This window comes from Crinia signifera, chromosome 5 (genome assembly GCF_055691185.1).
Source record: "Crinia signifera chromosome 5, ASM5569118v1, whole genome shotgun sequence".
NCBI classification, from domain to species: Eukaryota; Metazoa; Chordata; class Amphibia; order Anura; family Myobatrachidae; genus Crinia; species Crinia signifera.
In genome coordinates this window covers 324,010,420-324,022,958 of record NC_139221.1, presented here as the reverse complement: position 1 = coordinate 324,022,958, position 12,539 = coordinate 324,010,420, and the positions used below count along the sequence as shown (strand labels likewise).

General features: G+C 47.2%; 1 protein-coding gene across 1 annotated transcript in view; it reads left to right on the top strand.

Moving 5' to 3' along the window:
• The window catches only part of LOC146005595 (uncharacterized), a 76,562-nt gene that overhangs the window by 24,183 nt on the left and 39,840 nt on the right, over positions 1–12,539 (top strand). Inside the window, exons 4-10 of the mRNA XM_083144921.1 lie at positions 159–272; positions 2,626–2,730; positions 3,379–3,477; positions 6,756–6,857; positions 7,092–7,193; positions 9,757–9,855; positions 11,038–11,238. Coding sequence (XP_083001047.1) covers positions 159–272; positions 2,626–2,730; positions 3,379–3,477; positions 6,756–6,857; positions 7,092–7,193; positions 9,757–9,855; positions 11,038–11,238 — 822 coding nt within the window. The remainder of the gene's footprint in view (positions 1–158; positions 273–2,625; positions 2,731–3,378; positions 3,478–6,755; positions 6,858–7,091; positions 7,194–9,756; positions 9,856–11,037; positions 11,239–12,539) is intronic.

Here is a 12,539-nt window from a genome sequence, read left to right as displayed (position 1 = left end):
CTAAGGTTACACCCAGATAGAGGAGGGAAGAATCCTGATTTTCTAAGGTTTTTCCAGGCACCCAGAGGAAACCCACAATCACAGGCAGAACATGCAGACTGCACACAGATAGGACCCAGCACTGTCCTCTACCCTATAGCGTGTCCTTGTTCCCCCAGGTGAAGGACCAGCTGCCTCTCCATTACACAGCGCAGCGCCCTAGCGGTGCTGTCAGTGTCATCCAGACGCTGCTGAAGGCATCACACAAGGAGGCCCGGCTCGCCCCGGATAAGGTGAGGTGTATTCATAGATTGGAGACATCAGGGGTGACAGAAAGTTGTTAAGTTTGGGGGAGGGGGGGTGTCAAGATGTCACTTAATTGCACCACTCATAAAGGGCTTTCCACCATAGACAAGAGTGTTTGTGACTGCCGCGCCATATCATCCCCTCCTCTCATCCCCTTGTCATTATATATTTACTGTATTGGCGAGATCAGGTGACCCTGGTTAGGGGAGAGCAGGGGACCCTGGTTAGGGGAGATCAGGGGACCCTGGTTAGGGGAGAGCAGGTGACCCTGGTTAGGGGAGAGCAGGGGACCCTGGTTAGGGGAGAGCAGGGGGCCCTGGTTAGGGGAGAGCAGGTGACCCTGGTTAGGGGAGAGCAGGTGACCCTGGTCAGGGGAGAGCAGGTGACCCTGGTTAGGGGAGAGCAGGGGGCCCTGGTTAGGCGAGAGCAGGTGACCCTGGTTAGGGGAGAGCAGGTGACCCTGGTTAGGGGAGAACAGGTGACCCTGGTCAGGGGAGAGCAGGTGACCCTGGTTAGGGGAGAGCAGGTGACCCTGGTTAGGGGAGAACAGGTGACCCTGGTTAGGAGAGAGCAGGTGACCCTGGTTAGGGGAGAGCAGGTGACCCTTGTTAGGGGAGAGCAGGTGACCCTGGTTAGGGGAGAGCAGGTGACCCTTGTTAGGGGAGAGCAGGTGACCCTGGTTAGGGGAGAGCAGGTGACCCTGGTTAGGGGAGAGCAGGGGACCCTGGTTAGGGGAGAGCAGGGGACCCTGGTTAGGGAAGAGCAGGGGACCCTGGTTAGGGGAGAGCAGGTGACCCTGGTTAGGGGAGAGCAGGTGACCCTGGTTAGGGGAGAGCAGGGGACCCTGGTTAGGGGAGAGCAGGTGACCCTGGTTAGGGGAGAGCAGGTGACCCTGGTTAGGGGAGAGCAGGGGACCCTGGTTATGGGAGAGCAGGGGGCCCTGGTTATGGGAGAGCAGGGGACCCTGGTTAGGGGAGAGCAGGTGACCCTGGTTAGGGGAGAGCAGGGGACCCTGGTTAGGGGAGAGCAGGGGGCCCTGGTTAGGGGAGAGCAGGTGACCCTGGTTAGGGGAGAGCAGGTGACCCTGGTCAGGGGAGAGCAGGTGACCCTGGTTAGGGGAGAACAGGTGACCCTGGTTAGGGGAGAGCAGCTGACCCTGGTTAGGGGAGAGCAGGTGACTCTGGTTAGGGGAAGAGCAGGTGACCCTGGTTAGGGGAGAGCAGGTGACCCTGGTTAGGGGAGAGCAGGTGACCCTGGTTAGGGGAGAGCAGGTGACCCTTGTTAGGGGAGAGCAGGTGACCCTGGTTAGGGGAGAGCAGGTGACCCTGATTAGAGGAGAGCAGGGGACCCTGGTTAGGGGAGAGCAGGGGACCCTGGTTAGGGAAGAGCAGGTGACCCTGGTTATGGGAGAGCAGGTGACCCTGGTTAGGGGAGAGCAGGGGACCCTGGTTAGGGGAGAGCAGGGGACCCTGGTTATGGGAGAGCAGGGACCCTGGTTAGGGGAGAGCAGGGGACCCTGGTTAGGGGAGAGCAGGTGACCCTGGTTATGGGAGAGCAGGTGACCCTGGTTATGGGAGAGCAGGGGACCCTGGTTAGGGGAGAGCAGGTGACCCTGGTTAGGGGAGAGCAGGGGACCCTGGTTAGGGGAGAGCAGGGGACCCTGGTTAGGAGAGAGCAGGTGACCCTGGTTAGGGGAGAGCAGGTGACCCTGGTTAGGGGAGAGCAGGTGACCCTGGTTAGGGGAGAGCAGGTGACCCTGGTTAGGGGAGAGCAGGGGACCCTGGTTAGGAGAGAGCAGGTGACCTTGGTTAGGGGAGAGCAGGGGACCCTGGTTAGGGGAGAGCAGGTGACCCTGGTTATGGGAGAGCAGGTGACCCTGGTTAGGGGAGAGCAGGGGACCCTGGTTAGGGGAGAGCAGGGGACCCTGGTTAGGAGAGAGCAGGTGACCTTGGTTAGGGGAGAGCAGGTGACCCTGGTTATGGGAGAGCAGGGGACCCTGGTTAGGGGAGAGCAGGTGACCCTGGTAAGGGGAGAGCAGGTGGCCCTGGTTAGGGGAGAACAGGTGGCCCTGGTTAGGAGAGAACAGGTGACCCTGGTTAGGGGAGAGCAGGTGACCCTGGTTAGGGGAGAGCAGGTGACCCTGGTTAGGGGAGAGCAGGTGACCCTGGGTAGGAGAGAACAGGTGACCCTGGTTAGGGGAGAGCAGGTGACCCTGGTTAGGGGAGAACAGGTGACCCTGGTTAGGGAAGAACATGCCATACAGTCAAACCTAGAACAATTCTATTCGTGTTATGTTGAGAAGTAACTGATAAGTGATTACTGTAATCCTTGGCTTCCCAGGACGGCTGCATCCCTCTGTACTTAGCAGTGGAGTCCGGTAATCTGGGGATCTGTAAGGAGCTGCTGACCTCTCACCCTGACGCCCAGGTGAAAGCTACAAGTACCGTAAGTACACATTATTATTATTATCTGAGGTTATAAGTTATGGAATAAAATGTCCCTGGTTCGTGGCATTACATGTTACAGGTACGATAGACCCAGGTAATTCCGAATGTGCTCACCTGCACACCAGCCATCATGTTCTGGTTACACAAATCCTGTTTATCTATCTAGTCTCAGGCTGGTCTCCAGAACCGGCACGCAGCTACTCAGGGGTCTGTAGTTCCAGCTGTAAATTTGCATAATGCCCTTGTTAATTATCTGTTTTAATTACATTCACTTGTTGCTTCCCTTCTATTTGAAGCCCAGCATCTCCTAACTGCCGTCTCCATCTCCCACCCCTTCCTATGCGAATACTGTACCTATACAACATTCATGAACTTAACTGGAGAGCTCTTTGTTATTCAGTCACACTGACTATTATTATATTTGATGGACAATGCTGACATACCTGGTATTCAAACCCATTGCCTGTAGCGTTTCAGTCAGACACTCTGATCATTGAGTTGTATCTCATGAGTAGTCTTTTTAATGCCGTGCTGCCTACATAAACCTGTGTCCTAACATATACTCCAGTATCTGGAATGCTGTGATGCCTTTTTGCATTGATGTAACCAGGCTTTAACGTGTCAATATACTGCCTGTCACTAACAGAAATATGGTGACTCCGCACTTCATGCATGTTGCAGAAAGCGCGACGTGGAGGCCGCTAAACTCCTGGTTGAGTACGGAGCCCACGTGGACTGCCAGAACGTGAGTACCAACATGGCCGCCCTGCTGCTCAATGCATTCATTGTCACGGTGGTTACAACAGATGGTATACTTTGGGAATCTGTGTTTAATAAAAGGTTGGCAATGAATGCTATACAGAGAGCATTCATCAGTAGTAGTTACTGGTACGAAACAGAGAACATTCATAAGTAGTAGTTACCGGTACTATGCAGAGAGCATTCATAAGTAGTAGTTACCGGTACAATACAGAGAGCATTCATAAGTAGTAGTTACCGGTACGATACAAAGAGCATTTATAAGTAGTACTGTAGTTACTGGTACGCTACAGATAGCATTCATAAGTAGTAGTTACCGGTACGATACAGGGAGCATTCATAAGTAGTAGATACCAGTACTATACAGAGAGCATTCATAAGTAGTAGTTACCAGTACTATACAGAGAGCATTCATAAGTTGTAGTTACCGGTACTATGCAGAGAGCATTCATAAGTAGTAGTTACCGGTACGATACAGAGAGCATTCATAAGTAGTAGTTGCCGGTATGATACAGAGGGCATTCATAAGTAGTAGTTACCGGTACGATACAGAGAGCATTCATAAGTAGTAGTTACCAGTACTATACAGAGAGCATTCATAAGTAGTAGTTACTGGTACTATGCAGAGAGCATTCATAAGTAGTAGTAGTTACCGGTACGATACAGAGAACATTCATAAGTAGTAGTTACCGGTACGATACAGAGAGCATTTATAAGTAGTACTGTAGTTACTGGTACGATACAGAAAGCAATCATAAGTAGTAGTTACCGGTATGATACAGAGAGCATTCATAAGTAGTAGTTACCGGTACGATACAGAGAGCATTTATAAGTAGTAGTTACCAGTACTATACAGAGAGCATTCTTAAGTAGGCGTTACCGGTACTATGCAGAGATCATTCATAAGTAGTAGTTACCGGTACGATAAAGAGAGCATTCATCAGTAGTAGTTACCGGTACGATACAGAAAACATTCATAAGTAGTAGTTACCGGTACTATGCAGAGAGCATTCATAAGTAGTAGTTACCGGTACAATACAGAGAGCATTCATAAGTAGTAGTTACCGGTACGATACAAAGAGCATTTATAAGTAGTACTGTAGTTACTGGTACGCTACAGAAAGCATTCATAAGTAGTAGTTACCGGTACGATACAGGGAGCATTCATAAGTAGTAGATACCAGTACTATACAGAGAGCATTCATAAGTAGTAGTTACCAGTACTATACAGAGAGCATTCATAAGTAGTAGTTACCGGTACGATACAGAGAGCATTCATAAGTAGTAGTTACCGGTACGATACAGAGAGCATTCATAAGTAGTAGTTACCGGTACTATGCAGAGAGCATTCATAAGTAGTAGTTACCGGTACGATACAGAGAGCATTCATAAGTAGTCGTTACCGGTACGATACAGAGAGCATTCATAAGTAGTAGTTACCAGTACTATACAGAGAGCATTCATAAGTAGTAGTTACTGGTACTATGCAGAGAGCATTCATAAGTAGTAGTAGTTACCGGTACGATACAGAGAACATTCATAAGTAGTAGTTACCGGTATGATACAGAGAGCATTCATCAGTAGTAGTTACCGGTACTATAGAGAGAGCATTCTTAAGTAGTAGTTACCGGTACTATGCAGAGAGCATTCATAAGTAGTAGTTACCGGTACGATACAGAGAGCATTCATCAGTAGTAGTTACCGGTACTATACAGAGAGCATTCTTAAGTAGGCGTTACCGGTACTATGCAGAGATCATTCATAAGTAGTAGTTACCGGTACGATACAGAGAGCATTCATAAGTAGTAGTTACCCGTAAGATACAGAGAGCATTCATAAGTAGTAGTTACCGGTACGATACAGAGAGCATTTATAAGTAGTACTGTAGTTACTGGTACGATACAGAAAGCATTCATAAGTAGTAGTTACCGGTACGATACAGAGAGCATTCATAAGTAGTAGTTACCAATACTATACAGAGAGCATTCATAAGTAGTAGTTACCGGTATGATACAGAGAGCATTCATCAGTAGTAGTTACCGGTACTATAGAGAGAGCATTCTTAAGTAGTAGTTACCGGTACTATGCAGAGAGCATTCATAAGTAGTAGTTACCGGTACGATACAGAGAGCATTCATAAGTAGTAGTTACCGGTACGATACAGAGAGCATTCATCAGTAGTAGTTACCGGTACTATGCAGAGAGCATTCATAAGTAGTAGTTACCGGTACGATACAGAGAGCCTTCATAAGTAGTAGTTACCGGTACTATACAGAGAGCATTCTAAGAACATAACAAGACATAAAGACAGTGGGACTGATTCAGACCGTATATTTGCAGCTTAGCGAGCAGGTAAATGCCGCCCCTCCCCTGCCGACCAAATCTGCTCACTCGCATAAGAGCAAATGTGTTCACATACTGTACACATCCGCACGCATGTGGCGGAACCGGATAGAAATCGTTCAATGATCGCTCAACATCAAATGATTTCTCCACAGTTCGCTAAGAAAAGTCAGCCTGGACCGACCGTTCCAGTGTGCACTTCCCGACTTATTCGGCCCGCTACGAGCGAGTCTGAATCCCCCCAGTGCATATAGCAGTACAGGGCTAATATAACAGGGCAGATAATATATAGAGTACAGTACGTAGTAGTCAGAGAGGTCACAATAATGGAATTTTGCACAGATGACCGCGTCACACCTATGGATTATAAAAGGAATGGTGAGGGGAAGGAGGGATGGCGTTGGCTGGGATGGGTAGTGAGCACCCTGCTTGTCATAGCTTACAATGTATAGGAGGAAGTCAGACATGGGGACACAGGGGTAAGCAGAGGCGGAACTACCATTGGTGCAGCAGGTGCATTGCACCGGGGCCCCTGAGGACTATGGGGCCCATTGCTGTCTAGACCAGCAGCTTGTACCCGTCACCCACTGGTGTGGGGCCTAAATTGTTCTTTTGCACCTGGGCCCACCACTCACAAGTTCCGTCACTGGGGCTAAGGGTGCGTTAGGAGGAGAGACCGTAGGTGTTGATAAATAAAGGGGTTTTCAGATCCTGTTTGCAGCTTTGGAGAATGGTGGAGAGTCAGAGAAGGGGAGAGTTCAGGTGGGGGTAGCAGCAAGGACTAAAAGGAGGGTGCAGGGGAATGAGGTTGGTGTCAGGCAAGTTCTGCCAATGTATGGAAATGTTTACATTTATATTAGCCCTTTCCACCAGCCGCCCTATAAGTTGCCCGTGGTGGTCACGCTGTGTCTTCTTCTATAGGGTGAAGGGCAGACTCCCTTACACATCGCGGCTGGGGAAGGAGATGAAGCCACTGTGAAGTTCTTACATCAGTGCAAGGCTAACCCCAACATTACGGACACGGTAACCTTCACATCTGCCGTCACTGGGTATCATGTGCCAGATATTATACGTTTTATGTCTCCTTACTACTTCTCATAGTCCCCTTTATGGCATAATGTGGGACAGATTAAGGGGTAAATTTACTAATGCATCTCATATATAATGTAGATTAAAGGATTGATAAATCTCCCGCATGGTCATAATCCAGCCGCGCCAAGTGCTATACATTAATGAAGTGTCATTTGTTTCCCACAGCTGGACCGGTCTCCTCTGCATGTGGCGGCAGAGCGGGGGCACACCGGCCTCGTGGAGATACTCACGGAGAAGTTTCGCTCCAATGTTTTGGCGCGTACGAAGGCAAGTATGTGTTACGTTATCTGCCGAGCCACAAATGCATTGTGATATAGGGATTGTCCGTGCTGGTACTGTATTTCTGCTGGACATTGGTTGGTGCAGCTCAGGTTGGTTCATGTTGTTTAACATGGAGGTCGTTTGGCTTAGTCAACAATTCAATGTTATTGGTGGCCTTGCTTTCTACTTATTCTGGGAATGTCCCCATTAAAGAAAATGTTGCACCATGTATTTATTTTTTTGAACAGTGAAAACTATGATCAGACTCAATACAGTCAATAGTTCCTGTAGCCAAAATCCTATTATCTTACTATAATTTTATTATTTGTTATTTAGCTATAAGGTGCTGTTGAAAGACAGACACGCTGCTCTGCCTCTGTCCTAGTACTAGAACTTGCTGGGCACTAGGACCTAGAATCTGCGGAGGAGCGACTTCCAACCTGATGTGCTACTGCACATGTGCAGGCTGCAGCCAACTTTACTGCATAAAGGTCCATACACACTGGGAGATGATGGGCACCTGAGATGCGATTTATCGCACAGGGAGCTGGGTAATCGCAGCGTGATATCTCATAAAAAAAAAACAATTTGTCAAAAGCGCAGAGATGCAAATATATATTCTTGGATCTGCTGCTGTCACTATCAAGGGGATACTCCACCCCTTGAAAATGTACAGAAAACCACAAAAGAAAATTAGAGACAGCGCTGATTCAAGTTTTTAAACAACATATATAATTTATTAAAAATTATTAGCAATTATCAATTACACATTAATCACCGGCCGGTAATCTATAATAAAAAAATAATTAATCATAAAATTGGGGAAAAAGGGGTTAATCAAGGGACGATCACTTTAGGAAGTGCTTATTATATTGTCAGCCCAACTTGGATTAGTATGCTCGCATTCTTGTATTAGCCTATGTAAGGCAATGTTAGTCCAGTTAATATAGGTGGCTCTCTCACAGCTCCTATAGATTAGTGGATATTAGTATACAATGTCCAAAGAACACTTGCTAATTTGCAATAGCATCAACCATATTAGTAAGGTTATTGTTTGGAGGGGGGTAACTTGCCAAGCTTCAGATGTAGCTCTCGGGTTCCAGCTGCAGATTCTCTGCAAGTGCAGTGCAGCTAAGCGGACTCGTCTACGCTCCCGGATTGATGGCAGAAGAATTGTTTCCAACAATGTATGGTACCGGTACCGATGTCTAGTTTCCTTATCATCTCATCACATAACATTGCGCAAGTGTATGGGCAAGTGTATGGGTGTATTTTAAAGCTGGGTACACACCTATAGATATATCTACAAACAGATTAGGCAGTGTGTTCTGTATACATGCTGCCCACTGATGTCACAACTGGGCAATCATTTACATGCGCCCACCCAGCTGTGCTGTTAATAACCCTCGTCTTGTGCAGTGAGTATAAGGGAGGTCGGCAGATCACCCATACACACAGCACCTAGCACTGGTATATTGGCCATTGGTTGTGATACACAGCGTATGTCTGTGAAGGACGTCATATTGCTGGTACAAAGTTCCAGCGATTTATTGTATTGGCTGTTTCATTGAGTAGCCGATATACCGGCCAGTGCGTTGGCAGTGCACCTTGACATTTAAAAGGAACGTGTACAGATGCATACGAGGTTGACAGAGGTTAGAGAGGGGCCTGCTGGCCAAAAATTTACCATATAGACTAGGGATGATTTCAATTCTATGTGCTAGTAAGATATATAAGTGTACGATAAGTGTCCACGCTATTAACCCAGTGACTACCAACTGTGGGCCTGATTAATAACATATGCAAACAGATAAGATTTGTATGAAATGAAGTCAAACTGAAATCTAGATTTTAGTGTAAAAATAAAACTGTCTAACATCTGTAGGCTGCATGGAAAAGCTGCCAGTATTTACCCTGCACAGAAACAATATAAATATATTTGTTCCCCTAGCATTTCAACCTTGGTTGGTTCCAGACTGAAAAGTACTTGCTTTTTTGCTCCACTGAATGTGGCCTTAGATCCATGTGTTCTTACTAAGTAAACCAGATAAGCTTCCATGCTATTAACCCTTTACAAGCGTACCTACTGTACTATACACTAGTCGGTAAGCTGCATATGTACGTAGCTTAGTGAACAGGTTATCACCTCCCGGCTGAACGCCCATGCAAATCTCCTCTCTACATGCCCTATGCTTCCTAATCCAAAATCTTGATTTTAGAGTTTGCTGGAATGACTGGAACTTCTGCCTGAAATCTCCTGTTAAAAACTCATGAACAATTTTCAGTTGCCGCTTGACAGACAGGTTATAAAGAGATGATATTGCTTAGAAAAATATGTAACTATGGAAACCCTACAATTTGTTCTCATAATTACATATTTTTCTTTACAAACTGTCAAATGTCAGCAACAATTGTGTGTTTCTGAGATTTCAAAAGGAGATTTTAGGCAAAAGTCCTCATTCAATGTATCTAGTTATTGTATAATGCTGCAGTACCCAGCCTTGGGGTAGAATATACTATATACTCCTAATCTATTCTCTCATACTCTGCACCTTCTCCTAACTGTTAGGATGGTGACACCCTCCTACACATCGCCTCACAATGTGGGCACCCGGAAACAGCGCTGGCCTTTTTGAAGAAGGGGGTTCTACTCCATATGCCTAATAAGGTATGTCCGCTTACATGGGGGATTTTTAGAGACCTAAGTAAAACCCCTTTCACATTGCAGCTAATTACCGGGTACAAGCCAGTTACTTGCCGGTTCATTCTGGTAATTGGTGCGATGTGAAAGGGGTTACAGCTAACAGGTAGCAACACGGCAATCCGAACCGGGTAAAAAGCAGGGTTCTTACTGGTTCGTTGCTGTGTAGTGTGAACAGGTTAAATGGATCGGGCGACCAGTTTTCTGTTCACACTATGGAGGAGGCAGTGCTTGGAGCAGCGCCCTCCCCTGCCCCCAATGACGTCAGCTTTTCAGGTTCCGCTGCTGCAGTCTGAACTGACCGCACATGCAGGGTTGCACCGGGACTGAACCGTTTAAAAGTCCCTGACCCTGACTACTACAGGACGCCGTACAATTCACACAATCCAAGCCTTGGAGAGATACAAAGTTCCAGACAACCAGCTCCTAACTGACATATTTCAAACTCCTTGTTTAATGGACAAAACCATGCTGCACTGCAGGTGGGGCAGGTGTAACAGGTGCAGAGAGAGTTACATTTGGGGGAGTTATTTTGTCACTGTGCAGGGTAAATACTGGCTGCATTATTCTTACACTGCAAATTAGATTTCAGTTTGAACACACCCCACCCAAATCTAACTCTCTCTGCACATGTTACATCAGCCCCACCTCCAGGGCAGCATGGTTTTGCCTATTAAAGAAGGAGCTTGCTTTTTGCAAATCAACCTAAATTATGCCCCCTTTATCTGCATCCGCCTTATCTCTGTCCAAGGTTTAGTATATAGACCCCAAATATGTGCATTATTCCATAACAATTTAGGACAGTGTAGCAATATGTACAGTATATAACTGAAAACATTATTTTATTTTATTTAATTGTCAAATAACTTTGGCTAAGTTTATGCACCTGTGAGTCTTATTCTAAGTTGGGCACAAGGCTAAACATGGGGGGGGGGGGGTCCTGCAGATATTTGCATATGACTCATGTGCCGTGGATAGTCTTGAAAACATTAATATATTAATACTTGTTTTTTTTTTTATAGTTATTAATATACTAAAATTTATGATAGATCAATGGGAACAACTGGAAACCATGATTAGGAAAAAAAATTGTATTCTGTGTTGTGTTTATGGAGTAACATAGATGCAGTGTCTTCCTGGTACTTACAGGCGGGGGCGGTGTGCCTGCATGCAGCGGCCAGGAGAGGGCACACCGCCGTGGTGAGAGCCCTGCTGCAGAAGGGAGCCCAGGTGGACGCTAGGACCAGGGAGGACTACACCGCCTTGCACATTGCCGTGGAGTCCTGTAAGCCGCACGTAGTCCAGACCCTGCTCGGCTTTGGGGCACAAGTACAACCAAAAGGAGGGAAGGTAAAGCCCATGAAGCTATTCTTATCTCTCAGTGCAAGAAACCAGAAGTGTGTCATGCAGCGTTGCATTCTGGGCATGTAGTTCTGTAACCGCTCTTACACCTGGCTCCAGTACTGATGTAGTTCTGTAACCGCTCTCACACCTGGCTCAGGTACTGATGTAGTTCTGTAACCACTCTCACACCTGGCTCCGGTACTGATGTAGTTCTGTTACCGCTCTCACATCTGGCTTTGGTACAGATGTAGTTCCGTAACCACTCTCAAACCTGGCTCCAGTACTGATGTAGTTCTGTAACCACTCTCACACCTGGCTCGGGCACTGATGTAGTTCTGTAACCACTCTCACACCTGGCTCAGGCACTGATGTAGTTCTGTAACCGCTCTCACACCTGGCTCCAGTACTGATGTAGTTATGTAACCACTCTCACACCTGGCTCAGCATTGATGTAGTTCTGTAACCGCTCTCACACCTGGCTCAGGTACTGATGTAGTTCTGTAACCGCTCTCACACCTGGCTCGGGCACTGATGTAGTTCTGTAACCACTCTCACACCTGGCTCCAGTACTGATGTAGTTCTGTAACCTCTCTCACATCTGGGTCCAGTACTGATGTAGTTCTGTAACCACTCTCACACCTGGCTCGGGCACTGATGTAGTTCTGTAACCACTCTCACACCTGGCTCCAGTACTGATGTAGTTCTGTAACCTCTCTCACATCTGGGTCCAGTACTGATGTAGTTCTGTAACCACTCTCACACCTGGCTCGGGCACTGATGTAGTTCTGTAACCACTCTCACACCTGGCTCCAGTACTGATGTAGTTCTGTAACCGCTCTCACACCTGGCTCAGTACTGATGTAGTTCTGTAACCGCTCTCACACCTGGCTCAGGTACTGATGTAGTTCTGTAACCACTCTCACACCTGGCTCCAGTACTGATGTAGTTCTGTAACCACTCTCACACCTGGCTCCAGTACTGATGTAGTTCTGTAACCACTCTCACACCTGGCTCCGGTACTGATGTAGTTCTGTAACCGCTCTCACACCTGGCTCAGACATTGATGTAGTTCTGTAACCACTCTCACACCTGGCTCGGGCACTGATGTAGTTCTGTAACCGCTCTCACACCTGGCTCAGGTACTGATGTAGTTTTGTAACCGCTCTCACACCTGGCTCCAGTACTGATGTAGTTCTGTAACCGCTCTCACACCTGGCTCAGGTACTGATGTAGTTCTGTAACCATTCTCACACCTGGCTCGGGCACTGATGTAGTTCTGTAACCACTCTCACACCTGGCTCCAGTAC